At 33.1% G+C, this 20594-nt stretch overlaps 1 protein-coding gene across 1 annotated transcript in view; it reads right to left on the reverse strand.

Annotated features, from left to right (window-relative positions):
* LOC145933878 (neurotrimin) overlaps window positions 1-20594 on the reverse strand; it is an 84490-nt gene that overhangs the window by 34416 nt on the left and 29480 nt on the right. Inside the window, exon 2 of the mRNA XM_083033887.1 lies at window positions 17211-17308. Coding sequence (XP_082890013.1) covers window positions 17211-17308 — 98 coding nt within the window. The remainder of the gene's footprint in view (window positions 1-17210; window positions 17309-20594) is intronic.

Consider the following 20594-nt stretch of genomic DNA (forward strand, 5'->3'; position numbering starts at 1 on the left):
GAGAGATAGCAGTTCTCGTCGGACGGCTATGGTATGGTAATAATCGCGCTTGTATAGCGTTCGCGGTTTAAACGTCTAACGCCCGTCATTCACCCCTCGATCGTGATACATGTGTATGACCGTATCGAAAATTAAAAAGAAATAACGTATGAGAAAATTAAAACGAACATGATACGCGTAATATAGCGATAACATTTATTTTTAGTATTTTGCTTGTTTTGAAAGAAAAAATATTCTACTTTCTGTTGTATGTTTTTATTATCAAATGATCACTGCACCGCTTAAAAAAGCTGCGTTGATATGTATTTCCAGACTAATAATTACTGCATTTATACGAAAGGCAGATTCAATTAGTGTTCAATTTTATTTTGCTTTGATGCAATTAAAAATTTATTTTTTGCATGAATGTGTCTCACGGGACTTAACCGCATAAATTATAAAGCAGGTATATAGATTGCATCAGATTAACCATTATTTTTTAAAAAGCGACTATAATGTATATGAAAAGTAGAAATTGTTGTTATATCCTCGACATTACAACCTCAGCATTATAAGCGATTAAAAGTTAAACAATTTTGGTAAATAAAATTTTAGCATATGTATGTGTGTGTATTTATGTATTTAAATATTATAGACTTTATTTAACTTCAAATATATACCTTTGTCGTAAAAATTTAATTTAAAGGTTATTATTAATCAATTATTTCAGAGATTGAAATTGAAAAATGGTGATAAATAGATTTGACTTGCCGTCAAATTTTTGCTATGCAAATATTTACTTTAGTCTCATCATACAATGCGGCGCTTGATGAAAAAATTCCGCATTAATTTAATTAAAATGTCATTTACTAAATTACTTTTTATTCCAAAAACAATGTTCACGATATGTGCAATAAAAGAATCATCCAGTAAAACTAAATGTAACGATTTTAAACACAATTTGCCATCAACTTTAAATACCTTTGTCTTAAACTTGATGGTATTTTGTTTTTGTAAAAAATTAACACTTTGCACACGGAAGTGTTAAACATACCCCTTAGTGAAGGAGCAACGTGAAGGCTATCTAATCCGGGTCAGGTTACGGGTTAGTTTCACATGTTATCAGAGAACTCAAAGATGAGCATCTGTCCGTAACGTCAAAGTTTACTCTGGACAGAGGACGAAATAGTCGGTGAATTTGATGCAAGTTGTACAGACGAATAATTAGACCTAGTGGTACAATCGGCATAATTATTGTCTACTGCGGCTTACCCCCGCACACTTTCCTCCTGCGAATGTTCAATCCTCCCCTTCACCCCCTTCTCTCTCTCTCTCCCTTTCTCTTTGGTTCGATGTTTTACAACCACTATCAAACGCTCCTACCACCGACAAAACACACGATCACATTAATGAGCCCCAACAAGAGCCGATTGAACGGGTTTTGCCTAAACAAGGAATGCCCTGTTAATTGTAATCGCTCGTCAACCACGGACGCGCTAATTACAAAGGCAATCATCGTAACGAATGTCAAATACAGATAACGCTATCCTGGTCGTTTGTGTTCCCATGGACAGACAGATACGTAATTTCTAAAGCTCGCGCTCTACGACTTGTTTGTCTAGCGCATTACTATTAACATGATTATGTGCAAGAAGAAGTGCCTCCTACTTACGTAAGCTGAAATGTGCTGATTGCAAAGACAACCGCGTTTTAATAAATAGCACAGAGATCTGCCCAGTGTCTTCCTTACGATTAACAGTCGCATATCTTTTGAAACGATCATAAATTATTAATGCGCAATGATGCTGTATTTCGCAAATACATCTGTTATATTGGACGTTAGAGTTGTTATCACAAATAAATGATCGAACAATTTGTAAGCGCGCGCGCATATGATATTCATAAAGATAAGTAAAAAATGTTTACTTAACATTTTTAATTTTTTAGGTTTGCTAATTAATTCTATTTATGAAAGCAAAATTTTTATCCGATGAATCACAACAAGTAAATGCAGATATACAAAATTGATATCTATGTAATGGATATACTTATGGTCGATAAAAAATAAGGTATATTTAAAAATTTGTTATATATAAAAGATTTTATATATGAGTTTTACTTCGTGAACGCTATTTAAGTTGCCGCAATCTGTTAAAAGTGCTTCTTACTTTGGACAAGTACCTATATATCATAAAAGTTGAGTGCTTAAGTTATAACTCATGAAAATCTTTGCTTGTTTATAAGAAACTTGAAATTCTATAATAAACTCCCGACTACTCTCCACATTATTCAAAACAAACGGTCTTTTTGTTCAGGATTATTTTGCGTTAAAACGATCGAAACTTATCAAATTCGAAAGTAAACTGTACTTCTGATATTATTGGTTTGTTAAGCTTAGTAGGTCAGTAATAGCTCAAGGCGCGAAGCAGATAAGTTATATATGTATTATCGCGCAAAGTGACATTGACAGAACATTTTATACGTGTCTTTCTAAGTCTTTTATAAAGCGATCATATAGTACATGATTTGAGAAAAAAAGTAGCTACACTGCCTATGACATGTCTATAAAAGAAACAAAAGCAATTAAATTTTATTACATCAGAGATACAATTGGACAAGCTATCTTTAAAACTGTCTTTTAGTTTTTGTGTATTTAAAAAAAAAAACGAACTGACCCATATGTTTTTTTATCGGTTAAAGGCTAGCTGGCTCGACACGAATAACAAAAAACAATCTGCACATAAAGAAACTGTGCGCACATGTTATCCGGACCGCACAAATTTCAAGGCTTTTCTTTCACTAAAAAATATACAAGCGACATAGCTTCGATCGCCTATGTAAAATGTGAGAAGTTCTAACACCTATAAGGTCATATAATTTTTAAATAGTCCCACAATATTCAAAACGCTCGCATGCATGCAATAATTTGAAAATAAAATTAATTTACACATTATAACACGTTTTGAATAATATAGCTTTGTCCGCGAAGTATTTCGATTAATCAGGACATATTTAATATTTATTATATTATTTATCAATTATTGATTAAATTTTTTATCGCCAATGCATGAGAGAATATTCCCACAAAGATCATCAAAAAGGAAACGAGAAAGAGAGAAAAAAAGAAAAACCCTCACTTCTTTTATCCCTGACAAATCAATTTATAATGAAGGTGAATCAAGAGTTCGATAACATTCGGATTGTCTCGCCAACTAAATACATGCGAACATGCAAGCTGCTTATATCCCTTTTACACGAGAACTCGTGACGCCGCAAAACACGCTCGCGTACGGATAGCGCCAAGATACCTGTCAAACATCCCTCGGTTGGAAGCGTCCCAGGTCCCAGGACGTACCTCGGCGCGTATTCTTCCCCGCTATTTGCCCTTCTTCTTCCCCCTACCCCGCCGTCCGTCAGACATCATTTTTCATATCCCGACCCCCCCAAGAATATCCGCCGTGGGGTGACATTCTCCAACCCCCGACGTCGACAATGTGCTGCGTTGATTGAATCGTCGAACGTCAAGGCGTTCGACATTTTCTGCCTCGATCTTCTTCCCTTTCTCTCTCTTCCTCTCGCCCTTAGTCATTCCCTCTTTCCCTCTTTCTCACCCTTTCTCTCTCTCTATTCCATTCTCTCGTTCCAGTCCATTGCCTTACTTCTAACCGAGATTCAACCTCGAATCACAATCCTTATAATAAGATCTCGCTTGGTAATTCACGTGACGTAACCGTTCGTGTAACGTAAATTGCTTTGATATGCCAAAGACTGCGCGGTCAATCTAGATATTTATCGCATACCAACCTCGCCGGTCCCCATCGTCGTAAAATGCTTTCCAATAACATCCTCGACGTTGACGTAGTAGAGACGATGTCAGACGACTCATGATATTAGATGTATATGAGATAACAAATAAAATTCATTAAAGATGTAAAAAAAAGCAATATTGATTACGCAAAAAATACATAAAAATAGAGCACATAAAAACAGCATAATTGCGTTAGAAAAGTTGCTAGAGACAATTTATCCATGAATTGTGTGAATAACTTTTGACTTTCTAGATATAGAATTTGTATGATTCTATCTCTTTCATATTCTATTCTCTTTTATATTTCTTCTATCATGTTGCATAAAATGCAAACGTTTATCTTTTCATATTTGTAATGTGTCATTATAGTAACAAAACTAGATTAATTAAATTTGCGAATTTTTAAAATGCTTTTTTCATTGTAATAAAGATACATTTTCTTGTGAGAAACGACTGTTTCTCAAGGATTGCACAAGAAACTGGCATACATATCTCCCCGCGTGATGTCCACATTAATTTTCTCTTTTGACCAAGAAAGGAAAAACTGCATGACGTATACTACCTAAGAAAAAGCGGCCATTGCGTTTCGTATTCCTTTACTAGTCATGCGGTCTGTCTTTGTCAGAACAAAGACTTAATGTCCAAGTCCGCTGGAGATGTTTCGCGCGCGAGCATTCTTCTCCGGTCCCAGAATGTATTCCACCGCGAAACGTTAAGCGTTTAATAATTTGTAATCGCATGCCGCGCGCGCAGGAGGTTGCGTCGTGTAGCGGAAAGTCGGATAGACATAAAAATATATATCTGCTCTTAGTCCGTTTTGCTTTGAACGTAAACTCGCCGTGCAAGCAGCGCAGCCGACCAGTTTAGCAAGAGAAATTCAAAGGAAATACTTAAAAGCGATGAAAACTGACGCTAATGGAATTTCGTTGTAACTGACACTTTTTTTGCGCCTTTGTAGTGCGACGTACTCAGAATTATGAACCAAATCGGGTTTTGCGGCTGAAATAAAAATTCTGCGAATGATATTCCGATTAAGCGAGAGACAGTGCACGCAAGACATATTTTTCAATAATGCAATATTCACAATACAATGCACAGTATATCGGCTAAAGCTGTAAAAGAAATGTCTTTAAATTTGATTTTATTTACGTATTCCCATGTTTTTTATTTCTCTTATTTATTATAATATTATTTAAGAGTAAATATATAAAAAAAAGATGTTAAAATGAGGGAACAATATCACCTCTTAATTAAAATTATATATATATATATATATATATATATATATATAATTTTAAAGATAAGTGAAAACTAGAATGAGAAAACGACATAAGAGACAGCGTTTTGTGTTCAAATTTCGAAAAAATGTTTAGATAATAAATGTATGTGCTCTGCTTCAAATTATTTCAAAATTAATTAATACAATTATAAGCATTAAATATATGACATTTTATATTTTCTTGCAAATAATTTTATTTTTACAAAAGAGCATACAATAAAATTATATAAGAATTATGAGAATTATAGGCGTTAATTTCAGAGATAATTTTTTCAATGAATTATTCGTTTCATATTCATAAATAAAATGTCATGTAAATATTATTAGTCGTACGACCCAAAAAAGTCCAATGAAATATACGCATATGTATATCAGTATATTTCCTTTAAAATAAATGCGCGAATGTATACGATGTTTTTGGCATTATCCTAGTTTAATGAAGTATGAGTAGACAAAAAAATAGGTACCGCTGGTGGACCATTTGGTTCTCTCTTAATTTGTCTCTCGCGCAGACAAGTTAGAGCACAACACGGACGCGTGAAATTTCACAAGGAGACGGCAATTACTGCTAGCATAGTTAATAGCTAGTGCATTTGCTGTGGACTTGTTTCATATTCATTAAAACAAGGTATAATTTTGTGGAATGCAATCAAGTTTCTCTTGGTGAAAACTGTACGTTATATTCAATATTTCGACAAGCAAGAAAATTAATTTGTCGCTCGTCGAATGACTCTTGATAAATACAGCTTTTCATCATTATTTATTTCTTCTTCATGATATTATTACAATCGTCCACGTCTGTTGCAATTGTGCATCAACCAATATTATTAATTATGCATAATTTATGTAATTATAATTTAAATTTTATCTTTATTTATCTAAATTTTTCAAAACTTTGTTAAAAATTGTCTTTAATATAATAATAAAACAAAGAGCTCTGCAATTCGCGATAAAAGTATATTGTATTTAAAATTTTCCCCCAAATATGTAAATTTTCGATTTTAATCGCCAGCCAACACTGACGGCCAATGTGACATAACAAAAATCTTAATAACACATAATTTACATTTGTATGATTTAGAATATAATTAATGATACAAAAGTGAATCAGCATATAGCATACACTGCACTTGTATGTCGCGTATATGTATAATATATAAGATTTCTTTTATTTAAATCTGACTCTTGAGATTTTGTAATGCTCATATTTCAATCAAATATGACGTTCAAATATGACGTGAAAGAGAATTGCATAAAACGTGCTTGGCAGAAAATCATACTAACTATTTTTTTCAGCTTTATTTTACACAGCTGTCAGTGCATTTTTATTTTGAAACTCGTATGCAATCGTAATATCCAGAACTAAGCAGCTAATAGTAATGCTCAATAATTCATTAGATCGTACCTGCGTAATTATCGAAACTCTGTTAAATGTTTTAGTTGCGATCTTCACTTTCTAGCGAACTTTCATTTTGATCGTTCGCTACCTTTCCCATAGGATTTCCCAATGATCGTACGACAGATCCCCACAATGACATTTTACTTTACTCACCGGCTCGTCGTCTTGCCATTTTACCCACAAAATGTCACCTGCGAACCCGACGCGCCCCGCGACAAGAAGCTTACGAAAATGTCATACCTTCGTCTCGAAGTCCCTACCGTCTCAGCCAATGTCGTTTCGCATTTTTCGAGCTCACTACGCTTCAGTCCGGGTTTATTTTCAGGCGCGGCTGCATACGTTTTGCGAAGTATGCCGCCGGCATGATGCACCTTGTATCTGAGAGGAGACAAGAAATAAACGGTACGCAGATAAAAGAGTTTTAGATATTTGCCTTTGTGTTAAATGAGAGAAAGATGCAACGAGTTGTTTAATATGAGAATTCTTATTCGTCAAAAAGAAGCAAATGAAATAAATTATCGTCGAATTATTACAGTATATTTGATGGAAAGCTGGAAAAAGTCGGTTAATGCAATACAGCCGAAAGAATAAATTAAATTTAATAAAGCATTTTATTATTTTTGCATAATCATTAAGCAAGAATAAATTTATTTTTCGAAAAATTCAAAACTTGAAAATAATGCAATATAACACTTCAATTGTACAAATAAACAATTTTAATCAGTAGATTTCAATATCAATTAACAATAATGAAATTTCTAAGTAGATGTTTGTAATTAAAATATATAACATTTGTAAGAATCTCTTCTTTTTTTCTAATCTTGAAACGATACGTAACAATATCACAGAATGTAATTTAAATGATAAGTTAGACTTGTGTGAATATTATAATTATGTAATTCAATGACAATAAAAATTGAGATAATATACTTTGACGAAAGCTTTAACAGATAATGCTTCAATAAATTCATCATTATTTGGCGTTTTATCGATTTCTCTAGCATATCTGCAGCTCTCAGAGTGGCGATAAATTAATATGAATTGCAATTCCAAACGGTACCGTTAATTTTTCCTACGACAAAATTGGAGAATGCATTTATTTGAAAACGTCAGAAAAATTACGAAGTTTCTTAATGCAGAAACTCGGCACGGTGACCTGCAGATGATGTAACAATTTGCTCAAGACGGTGTGCCATTTATTTCGTCGACCAATAAGCATATTTTATACGTATGCGACGCAGTATAGTTAATGGTCGAATCATTAATCAAGCGATTATGACGTACGGAATGAACCAATCTGACAGAATAATTTATTCCCTCCACTGAATTTCTCCTTACTTACGGACAAATCTTAAATAGCGATCTAATGAACCTCTGATTTTCTGAATACATTCTAAATGTTTCTTTCGGAAGAATTTTTATATCGAGCATTATGTATTATATTAACTGAAGTATGTCTTATTTACTTATTTTTGTTGAATTGTTTCAGCTAAAATTCTACTATGAATTAGTTTACTATTTACTTTACTTTGATTTATTCTACTTACAATCTAACTTATCACGTACATACGACAATGTAAGGGATACGAAGCTTAAAATCTGTATTTACTTTCTTTTTTCATTATATCTTTTTATCACAACATAAAATAATAACGACTCGATGGCCATATTTTATTCTATCGCCATGTTATCTATTGTCCAATGTTCTTTACAGACATTTATCTTGCAGTTTCTTGATCGCTTGTTACTCCTGCTGCGTAACCCATCCTGAGAATCACATATACATTACACGCACACATACTGTTTGAAGATTTATTTCTCACGCGAATTTCTCTCTTCCTCAATCTTTTTAACCTTGGCAAAATAATTTCCTGCCAAAACCAATGTAATAATACCAACTCTCTTTTCATAACTAATTTATAGACATCTATATATGATAATAGATATATAGATATATTTTTTCAAAATACTATTTTTAATAATTATATTTGAATAATATTTATATTTAATATTTCATGTATTGATGGCGAAAATAACATGTCACGACTTGATCACTGCACAGTTGACATTTAAAAAAATTTATCAAAATACAAAATTTCTGCAATGATAATTATATTGTTGCAAATTCAAGAAGAGATATCACAATTTTCTTCATTTTTTAAAAGCAGTGGTAAACTTACATCAAAGGAATACAACCACCATACTATTAACATTTTCAATATTCATATTGTAAAATTACACGATTTTTGCTAAATTCTTTTTAATACGAAATTATGCATAGTGTGTATATTAAGTAATCAATTGGCAGCAATAAATTTTGTAATTTGATTAATTTTGTATATTGATATTAATATATTCTTTTTATGCAATTATATTAATGCGTTAAATAATGGTATTTTTCGCAAAAGACAATGTTCATCTAAGATGCGATATACAATTTGCAAACATTATATAATAACATTCTCAAATTCTTTTAATAATTTCAATTTAATGATTTCATAGTTCAAACTCAATTGATATAACTTTGTGTGTACGTGTGTGCACCTATTACAAACTATTAAATTACATATAAAAAAAACTATCACGATATTTTTTTCCTGTATCGTGGCAACGTTGAATAGAGAGAATAGAGTTTTTTTTTATGATATTCCGAGAAAGACTCTCACTGGTCGTGCAATAAAAGGGCAGGAATACTGCATCCACCATGGATGAATATAACGCTATTGATAGCAACCGCACTCGCTCGATTTCCACCAGTCATCCACGCGATATCCCAAACTAAACAACCGTGAAGTAATTTCACCGAGCCGAATCGTTTGACGTGATAAAGTCCAATTAACTCTCCTCGCAATTGCTGTATGCACGTGATTCTACGACAGCGTAGCCCGCTTCAAATCGGAATGTATTCGAGGACAGAAGCGACACGGAGATTTGCCGTGCAGCCGTGAGAAGCGGAGAAAAACAGTAAGCGGAATGAAAGGTCGGAAATGGGGTAAGCTTCCTTCCGAAGCCAGCTGTTTTCGTACAAGCTACGTCGGTGTGCGAGCGTATATACATACATACATACATGTGCACATATGTATGTGCAAGCGCGTGTGCATCCTGTATATAGATATGCATCGAGGAAACGCGTTACCCCACTTTCCTTGACTACTTCCGCGCTTCATCTTCACCCTTCGATTCTCACGGTTCTCCGTTTCTAGATTACAAGCTGCAGTTGCCGCTGTTGCAGCGAATGCTGCATCGTAATGCACACGAGAAAGCCCAACGATACCGAATGAAATTGAAGCGCATATCCTATCACATGCGCATCGGAAAAAGAGGTGGAAAGAAATAGCGCGCGTTTGCTCAAATATTTTATGTCGATAATATCATTTCGTCGCAATAAGTACGGTTGCATCAAATACGGCCAATTTCTTTCAGCGTGTTCAACGATGCACGGATCCATTAGCGGAAGATTGCTCATGTCCGCTTCGTTTGCTTGGAGTATCAGAAATCTTTTTTGACATAATCCGAACCTCGTCGAAGTACTAAAAATGTTCAATTGATCCAGAAACGAATTGACTTGAAAATTTTTCTATTTATAAGGTGTATATATCTTTGTTTTATCTTATTAATATGTCAACATCTGCTCCAGAAACAAATTGACTTAAAAATGTTTCTATTTGTAAAATGTGTATTTTTGTTTCATGTTATTAATATGTCAACATCTGCTCTAGAAACAAATTAACTTGACAATTTTTCTATTTATAAGATGTCTTTTTGTTTCATGTTATTAATATATCAGCATCTAAAATTTTTCAAAGATAGCTATATATACTTTTACATACGTTCTTTCAAAAACGTATGAAAAAAATCGATTAATGTATATCTCTATTTCAAAGGTTCTTATTTAGGTATTACTTGCACAAATATTTTCGTACCGGTTATTCTTACACACTATTTATATAAAAATTCGCAATAAAACGTAGCAATTGGCAACAAGTTGTTTTGAAAACAGAAAGAAGCTTCTCCTAAGAACGCAAACAAACCAATACGTGACATCCATGATTCCCAAGAAACGAAAACAGACGTAATACACAAATGTTCGACCAATATTAAATTGAAAAAAATATATAAGATAAAAATCATACTTTCTTACATATAAAATATAGAAAAAATATTATTTTTATTTACTTTATTTATTGTCTTTTTATTTATTGCCATTGCTACTTTTTTTTTAATATCGATGCATTGCTAATCTGCTTTTTTTTATATTTATTATATTAATATTTTTATTAAGAAAATGTATATCGGGCAGTTCAAGAATATAAACATTATTATGAAAGAACATGTAAGTAATATACGAAGATAAAAAGAACATCCTTAAAAATCTTCCTGCAGGAAACAAAAGCTATACTATCATATCTATATTGTACGATGCTTGAAAGCAGTTACTTTGGATGACCGATCATATAAAAGTACGATCCCTCTCAAACAGCTATACAAGATTTGAACTTTATAAGTACCATCATCTGTTGGCGAGAGCCAAGAAGAAAGCTCTGCAGTCTTTTTCTGTGTCGCGCGGCTATTGTAGAAATAAGTGAGACTTTTATATAAATTATGTGTACTACGGATATTAACCATATTTTCTAACTGAAAATTTACATTATCTGTGCGACACCTCTGCAATATATGTAATATTAAGATAAATCGTGGGAGTATTTTTTGCTAATGTGCTAGCTTCTTTAATTTACCTCTGAAAATAGACATGCTTGGTTTGTTTATTTTATATATGCATCGATCGTTAAATCGCATATTAAGCAAATATCAGCAAATATTTCATACCGTCAAAAGACAATGGGTTTGATAAATAATAGGCGCTCGCTTAGTTAGTATTCACTGGCGAACGAGATATTAAAGAGGACATAAACTTGGCGTCGTGATATTTAATATCCGATTCTAACTAGCTGCTAACGCATATATATACAATATATATTATGTGTTTCAGCGTATCGGATTAAGCGCATATTAAATGCACCGATTTTAATGCATTCTTACATTGCATACGGTAAGCACCGTATCGCGCCGCAATGCACGCGGAATCAAGAGTAAATTCAAATTTGCATCGCAGGTCGATATTCCGCATGAGCGGAAGGAAACGCGTTTCCGACCTTGCTCACTTATAATCCACTCCAAATGTAATGGTTTCCTCGATCAATGGCGCAACACACAATGTTGCACAGCGTAACGCAAAGAGCATCTCGGTATCTCATCCTGCGCGAATTCTACGTATTTGGCTGGAGGGCAATTAGTGCCCTCACGATATTAATACGTCCGTTTCCGTATGTAGCCATTGGGGAATACAAACCCGAGAGAATGCAAAGGCATTTGGGTGGCAGGTATGAAAATCAGAGGAAGGCAGCAAGATAGGAGAGAGGCGCGATTAAATCGAAACCGAGAGAATTCCGAATTCGGTCATCTCTCTCGTCTTCGTTTTCCATCCGTGTTGATTTAACTCGCCATGGAACATTTCGTTGACTGTACACACCGGTTATTTGGCATACCTTTTATCTCGCAGAATTAGGTTTAGGGCAAATTGATCGTTCGTTTGACGTCTTAAAACGTACTGCAGAAAAAGCAGACGGTGACCTCTTCATCGTGGTAGCGCAAAGTGCAACACGTACAGAGGAGCACGTTCTCTGCTTAAGATAGAACTTTTGTGTCTGTATACGTAGGTTGTATAGAGAAAACACAAGACGCGGCAAGAGAGACGAGAAAAGAGAATCGGCAAAATAGAAGTGGCGACCCTGGCCATTGACATGTCGTTACTCTCGAGGAGAAATCTCAGCTGGCTCGTATCCACTCTCCCGAGATTCAGGGAATTATCGTCGACAAGATAGTAACTCCCGAAACACGAGCTTCTTCTGCAAGATATCCCTCTGTTGTCCGGTTCGATGCAACCGCGCGCGCCGGTATCACGAATAATTAATACTGCGGTTTGTTTGCACGAACAATCACAGAGCCGAGCTTCTCTCCCTGCTCTCGCGTCAATGACCGCTTTCTCCCGCTTCAGCTATTGACTGCGAGACATGGAATACGGCAGCATTCTCCGAACGTTAAGCACCTTGATCCAAAGTCCATTAAGGCCGACGTCAGATATGTGCGGGAAATCGTGCGTCGTGTCGGTAAGGACCGCTGGGTAATCAAGGATCGTCAAGGGATTGTGGAATATTCCGTGCTACCGTGCCTCTGGTAGATGCGCAATTTGCCGAATGTTACGGCGAGGAAGTACACAATGCCTTTGCAACAGACCGTAATGATTTCGAGAGTTTGCTCCCTCGAGAGAATATTAGTTGTAAGCGTTGCATTACTTGGTGTGTGAGACAACCCGTATAAGGTCGCGCTAAATTCGACACCTTATCGTAATGGAAAACAAAAACCTGAACATTATATATATCTATATATATTTCTTGACTCAAGTCCAAAGTTTCAGAAAACTTTAGAACCCAATATTTTTGCATATAAAAAAATTTTTTAATTGACAAGAATCATAAAACTTAACTGTCTCTTTTTCATTTTTATAAATATCTATAAATTTCCTCGATTTGTTAAAATATGTTACGTGTGTCTTTTTTTAAGTCTATTTAATTCGCATATATTGATTAATTATGATTAGATAATCATATTTATGTGACTTTAGAACTCTTATAACATCATATTCTGCTTATTTTCTATAATACTCACTTTTAAAGGAAATAAAGTTCTGTTTAGAAAATGAGATTACCTTTTGCTCGAAGCATAGTAATAGATGTCACATGACAGCGTGTAACCATTTGGCAACCTCGGTTGGCTCTTGCGAGATCAAACTCGTAATCTGATGGAGCAGTTGGAAACACTCGCAATATAACATATGGACGTTTTACCAATAGTTACAAACATAACAAATAGATACAAACTGCATGAAATAAAAATTATAGAAAATTGCGAAAAGTATATGTTTATATACTGAAAACTAGAAATAATATAGAATAAAAAACAATCTATATACATAATTTTTTTACGTTATTCTTTCTCGCTTATAAAAATTTAATACAAATTTTATATATTTACGCTAACACACACATGTATATTTAATTTATATCTCAGCATTGTTATGTAAAAGCTAAATTTAAAAAATCTATTGTTCCGTGGACACAAACAAACTGAAAATTTTCTCATAAATAAATATAATAGCATTTTATACTGCATTTTATATTGCATAAATGTATAATAATTTATATTACACGATTCAGCGTAACGGAAATGAAAATATGCATTGATATAATGTGTTAAAAGTTATGATTATTTAAAAGGAGAAAAATTCTCTGCGAGCACTGATCTCCACGAAACCCGGCGAGTTTCAAGGACCCAGCTTCAATTAGATTTAGGATCGTAAAAATACTTCGCTGGGGTGCCTCCTTTCCTTACTGCTTCCACTTCCGCAGGAAGCAATTTCGGCTCTTTAATGAAATTTTAAAATTTGCCGCATAGTCGGGATAATACATAAATCGTTTTATATTTGAAGTACGCAGCTTATTTCCGCACTTCATAAGAGAACGGTAGAAATGAAAATATTATAACTGCATTGAATGAGCTCTATTTCGCGATAAGAGAATTGGCAAAAATATATTAGTTGATTTCGAGGGAAAATAACTGAATTTATCTTAATAATATTGCAAAATATTTATCAACATTTATCAAGTGTTAATCTCTTTGTAATCTTTTAGAATTAGTTTTTTTGAATTATGCATATCTATTTGTGATGAATTATGAACGATTTTGACTTTCTAATTTATAGATATCTTTATATTCAAAGTGTAATATTAATGATAAATTTGTAATAATCTTTTTTTTGTGATAATACTACTTTTAGAAATAAACGTTTCAATATGTGATAAAACACATTTTGATAAAAAATGTATTTTAATGAAAAATTTAATATATTTTACATCAATTAATGAAAATTATTTTAAACAATAATTACTGATACATTTCACTATGCATTCAATGCATTTTAATTAAGAACATTTTATTCTGATAAATAAGATGTTTTATAAATTAGTCTTATATAAATTAGCACTGCTTGCTGAATAAAGAATAAAAATGAGCAGATTACTCTGTAACTTATGCGGCGTAATCTGCACAGTAAGTCACAGTGAAAAGTACACTGGATCACAGACGAGCTGCATGATTAACCTTGGAATATATGAAGCTTCAGTAGAAAGTTTTAAAACTATTTTTTTAATTACAATAAGCTTAAAACATTCTTATACAATATGTTTATATGAGGATTTGTGTTTACTTTTCATATATACTTGCACATATAATTGCTTAATAGATTTATAATTTTAATATAACAGCAACAAATGTAACGTAATTTATAATACAAATATACTATAAATAATAATTCTGAAATTTATAAATCTCTTTATGACATTCTAACTCTGCTTTCTAGGGAAATATAATACTTATTATATTATTAATATAATTAAATATACATATACATTTCTATTTATTTTATACAAAACATATTTATAATTATTAAAGCGAATTATTAAATACTTAAATCATTTTCATATCTATCTCTTGAATTTTAAGCTAAAATTTTAGCTAAAAAATAAGAAATAAAAATTTATAAAAATTAATTAATTATTAATTTTGCATATCCCTTTCTTTAATTCTTAAATATATTTCTTTATTATCTTAAGATGCAATCTTAAAATTATCTTGAAGATGCAAATCAGTGCAAACAATTGCTGAAATACTTCAAAAAGAAGAAAATCTAACATATAAATGACATGTTTGTTATTAATTAGCGAAATTAGTACTTTCATATATTATGCAACACGGTAATACCTAACGCAACTCGTAATAAGACGCTTTATGATTTCAAAGCACCAGAGAGTATCTGAGGTACTCTCTCTCTCCTTTCCTCTCTCAAGTCACTATACATAAAATCCACCATTACTCATGCTGCAACTTGAAATATAAATAAACACTCGATGTCAACACTAGCATAAGCTCCCTTCGTATCGTTATACCATTTGAAAGTATATACTTTACGTCTCTTTTTTTTATCTCTATTTCTCTCTAACAAAACGATAAAACTATAAATTCGCGTTTTACTTAATCGCACGCCCCATTAAAGAAAATTAATAATGTATTATTAACTAGAGAATTGCGATACTGCCGGCGTAGAGAACCAATCACGGAGATATCGGTTATAGCTGCGCCGTGTGTGTCTGCCATGTGCTAAAGGGAGTTCCGCTAAAAAGCGTTAATTTTGCGGTGACCGTGTCGGCATCGATTATCGAAAGCGCGCCCCTTTGTGTCCCGAGCAAAGTGGTACATACACGCGCTTTTTTATTATTTGTGCCAAACCCCGCTTTTCACAAGAGCATCGCAGCGGCGGCAGACGCGTGTGACTCGCCGTTTTCATTTCCGCTGAGAGGTGCCGTTGACCAACCGCGTAAGGATAATGCATCGATTCCGTTCGAAAACGCACGAATTCATACGCACACACACACACACACACACACACACACACACACACATATTCTTGCGGTGCCATAAAACAATCTCGCGCATTTTTATCGCCAAAACATTTCGCGGAAGCGACGTTATCTATAAAACTATAACTCCTATACGCGCGGTTTGAGCGCAGGTCTTGGCGAAAGAGAGAAAGAAAGAGATAGAAAAGAAGAGAAAGAGAGAGAAAGTAAGCAAAAGAGAGAATTGAAAAGGGTATCTCTCCCGAGGAGGAGCACCCGAGACTTCCTTCGAGAGGAGGCTGAAAAATAAGGAGAAAACGAGAGAAGGAAGATAGACGAACGACAGGGAAACGATCGGCTGGAAGACGGCGGTCGAGAGAGGACTGGAGCCGCTTAACAAACTGCTGAACTCACACCCCGCGGGATTTTATTTCTACTTAAATGGAGTTGCCTCAGATATGCACTGTGATCCTAGCTCAACCCCTCGTTTCGAATTTATTTGTACCGTTCGTTAGCTTCTCCGTCCCTGTAGAACTTAGCGAACGTAGTTCGGTAATGACGTCGTTCTACTGTTCTTGAGCTATCTTAGCGCCAATTTTCTAAATCGCAAATTACAACGTATCTTGTATTAGCAGAATAGTATAATACCCTCCGCATAATTTTATAATTTAGAGATGAAGTGTGCGTAATATTACACATTTGATGAAAGCAAAAAATACTTTTATTACATCTTGATTTAATTATCTTGTGTAATTCTTACATCTCGTATTTATATTTACGGCTTTAGGTGCACAAAAAAAAGAAACCATTTATAGAAAATTTCTATTAAAAATTATTAAGAATTAAAATTTGGAAAATATTAGCTTTTATGTTTGTTTTAAATAAAGTCACTAAAAAATTAATATAAGCCATTACGAAACTAAAATGATAATAATCTTATAAAGATCTTATTAGATCTTGCTTTCAATTCGAGTACAAAAAAAATTACTTCGATAAACAATATCGCTCCGCAATTTTGTCGTCTGAGAAAATGTATACAATCCGATATCCCTTATCAATGCCAGTCTCAATCGTACGAAGAGACATTAGTGTGCGCAACGCAAAGTGCAATTGCAGCAGCAGCATGGCGCAATATATATATTGTATATAACAATATATATATATATATATATATATATATATATATATAACTGCAACCGCGCGTGGAAATAGAGATTATAATGTGTCTCTCACCTTGTATGGTCCGAGAGTCTCGACGATGCAGGTGAAAATGGCTTCGCGACCCACCGAGACTGTAAGGTTGTTCAACGGTTTGCCGAACCTGGGTAAATCTGTAACACGGAACGTCCTCGACTTAAGTATCACGCCATCGCGCGAACGAACTCTATGTTAACCAGCGGTATACATACATACTTACTTACTTACTTACTAGTACTTATACTTATAGCCCACCTACGTGCGCGCCAAAGTTTGCAAAGTACTCGAGAAACTCAGCGGTGAATGGCGCGAGTTAACGTAAGCGGGTCAAGCTAGGACTAAGCCTGGCGCTTTATAATTCTACGGTGTTCTTGTATTCTCAATTTTGAAAAAAAAAATTATTCAAAACGATCATACGTATATACGTTTATCGTTGTTGTGCAACAAAATTTAGATGAACGTTCATGAAAAGTAAGTCAGAAAGACGCAATCGTCCTTACAGAATATAATAATCTCGAATATTCAAAATGCAAATGAATTAATAAATTTATCTTTAATTAAATTCGGACGAAAAATAAAATTTGCATTAGTTTATAACGCGTACATTCTCAGACTATGAATTCTTTACATATGAGAAAAGATAAACACTTATTTTTCAAACAATAAGAAAATTACAATAAGGAAACGTCTGTAAGAGAGCATTGACAATTATATTACATAAACCGTTCGCCAATTTTCATCTCTCATTATTGGCCTTAATAAATTATCTTGCGATGATTCATTACGCGGTAATGAAATAAATGTTATTGTGAGAGTGATAAAATTATATTTGTACAATATGTAATAAAATTCCTTTCATTAAGCTCAGCTTTATAGACGGTCTGCTCGTCAAACTTAGAAACTTCTAAGAGGCCATTAACAAGCAAGCCAATTACTACTTCAAAGAAAATTTTCAAGACGAGATAGTATACTTACGAAACTACGCGTGATGATACGAAGTAAGTTAGCTACAGTTTATAGTATGGTACGTACATCATCGTGTTGCCAGTTCGGAATTTAATATGTACTTAAGTATTTCTAATCTAATAGAGAATCGATGTTGTCCCAAGCCATATTTGCATATTCAATTTTGCGTGAGATATTTGAATCTATCGGCGAGCTAACTCTCTAAAAACCTTTCGAAAGCCAAAATTTCATGCTAATTATCAATAATTTATATTGCCGTTTTTTTTTTATTATTTTAACGCTTTTATAATATTACACACAGACTTGGATCTTTTCGAAAAGCAATTCTCAAGCGAATCCGACTTCATCTTTTGCGCTTGGTATGCCATATTGAAGCTATCATTTCGAAATGTGGAATCTTATTTGAAATTCTGATGTTCTATACAAATTTGATAACCTCAAACAAATATACTAACAAATAGCTACGTTATTACAATCTATATGTAAAATGCTGAAACGTGAAAATTTCAGCTGTTTTATTATCAGTCATCACATCATACAATTCAATATATACGAATGCGCGCGTTTTAAATATTTACATATCTTTAAATAAAATCCCTACAATTCGTGCTAATTAGAGAAAGTCTTCTTATTTATCAATATAAGAAAAATAAAATAGTTATATCAAAATTTATCACAAAATGCAAAATATAACTGTATAGCGAATATTAATTAAATGTTTGTCATGTAAGTTTCTCGCGTCAGTCTCAAAAGATGAATAAGATCTATCAATTATTGCAAATTGCTCGACTTGCATGACTCGCAACAAGTTATAGTGGTCGGTTAATGATACACATACATCAATGCAATGAATATCACTCTCCCTTATATATCAGTCACTGGTACACATTTAGAAATATAATTATGTAGTAGAGTGACTTCTCTTATACCCTTTCTTTAGACCGATGTAATTGCTTTGTAGTAGATGAATATGATAATTTCACATAGAACAAATTACGTCTTAACGTAGACATCATTTATTTAATATATGGTATAATGAAACGTATATATATTTTGTAATGGTTTATATTTCAATGTCTCAATATGATAATAAATTCAACTCAATAATATATAATTGACAAGCCTTTAAGTTTATTCGCAAACTACAGATATTTTTGAGTATTTATATATACAATTTATAACGTTTATATGTAAATTAAAGCAAGATGTAAGAAAGAGAGAGTACGATTTTCCTCCTTTAAACTACGTTTCTTTCTCCTTCGGGAAAAAAGATTAAAACATCTGCATGCAAGAAAATTGAAAGAAAAAGCAATGAAAGAAGTTGCTAAACCAAGATTTTAAGACTGCCGAATGTCGATTCCTCGGTATATCCTTAAGATCTCTGCATTCAAAAAAGCTCTGTGAAAGCGGCAGCGAATATTTAATGCACACAGGCGCGCTATTTACTTTCAAGTAATCAAATTTCTCATCTACACTAATGGAAGCGTGTAAACAAGTTTTTAACTTCATTAGGACGCATCTATTTTCTAAATGAAAGTCTATGTAAGTTTCTTCCTGCACGCTCCGATTTATAACATAGTCCTTATATATCTAACTTTTTTTAAAGCTGTTTTACACAAATTTATGATATAGGTTTCTGTTTAATAAAAATAATTGCTCAGAACTAAAAATTTTAAATTTATTAAAAAGAAAAATTAATGCAATTGTTTAACACAGCTTAAATTCTTGTCGCAAATTGTTAAATAAAAAAATCATAAGTAGAATAAAATGTTATGTAAAACTTAAATGGTAATAGTTTTATTAAAATAATAATTCCACTTTTAAGCTTATTAATAAAGCAATGCATTCCTACATTTATATAAGCATATATATATGCATATGTTTACAGCCAATTGTATAACTACATTAGATCATTAGATCGTAATACAAAGTTCCATTTTTTTAATTGCGCGCGCTAGCATCTATATAGTTTAATCTTGATAAATAAATAATGCAATTTACATCTTATTTGATTAAAAACTTAAATGAAATTCTCGGCTTATGAGCTAATATGCTTAATAAGCCAAATTATTTCAGTAATGTAATACACAGGAAGTAATATAAACATGTCTATTTATAGCTGTAGATTTCTTGATAAATAAGAAGTTGATCTTTTTGTAACAAAAATACACAATTAAACGTCAAAATTGGAGTTAGATAAAATGCTTGCAAGCAATATGACGTGTTTTGTAAAGTAATCTTTCGAGTGCACCGCAAACTAGTAAAGATTAAATTGATGTTATAAATCACGTGTTAATATAGCCCAGTTCACGAAGAACTAAAATGAAAAATAATGAGCGCACTCCCTCCTGTGCCTTCAAATAACCATCTAATCTGATTTCTGGTAAACCGAGTAAATGGAAAATAAAGATCAGCACGCGCATAAACACATATACACACATATACACACAAAAA

This window comes from Prenolepis imparis, unplaced genomic scaffold (assembly GCF_030444845.1).
Source record: "Prenolepis imparis isolate NDT839.2.m4 unplaced genomic scaffold, iyPreImpa1.0 SCAF_3, whole genome shotgun sequence".
NCBI classification, from domain to species: domain Eukaryota; kingdom Metazoa; phylum Arthropoda; class Insecta; order Hymenoptera; family Formicidae; genus Prenolepis; species Prenolepis imparis.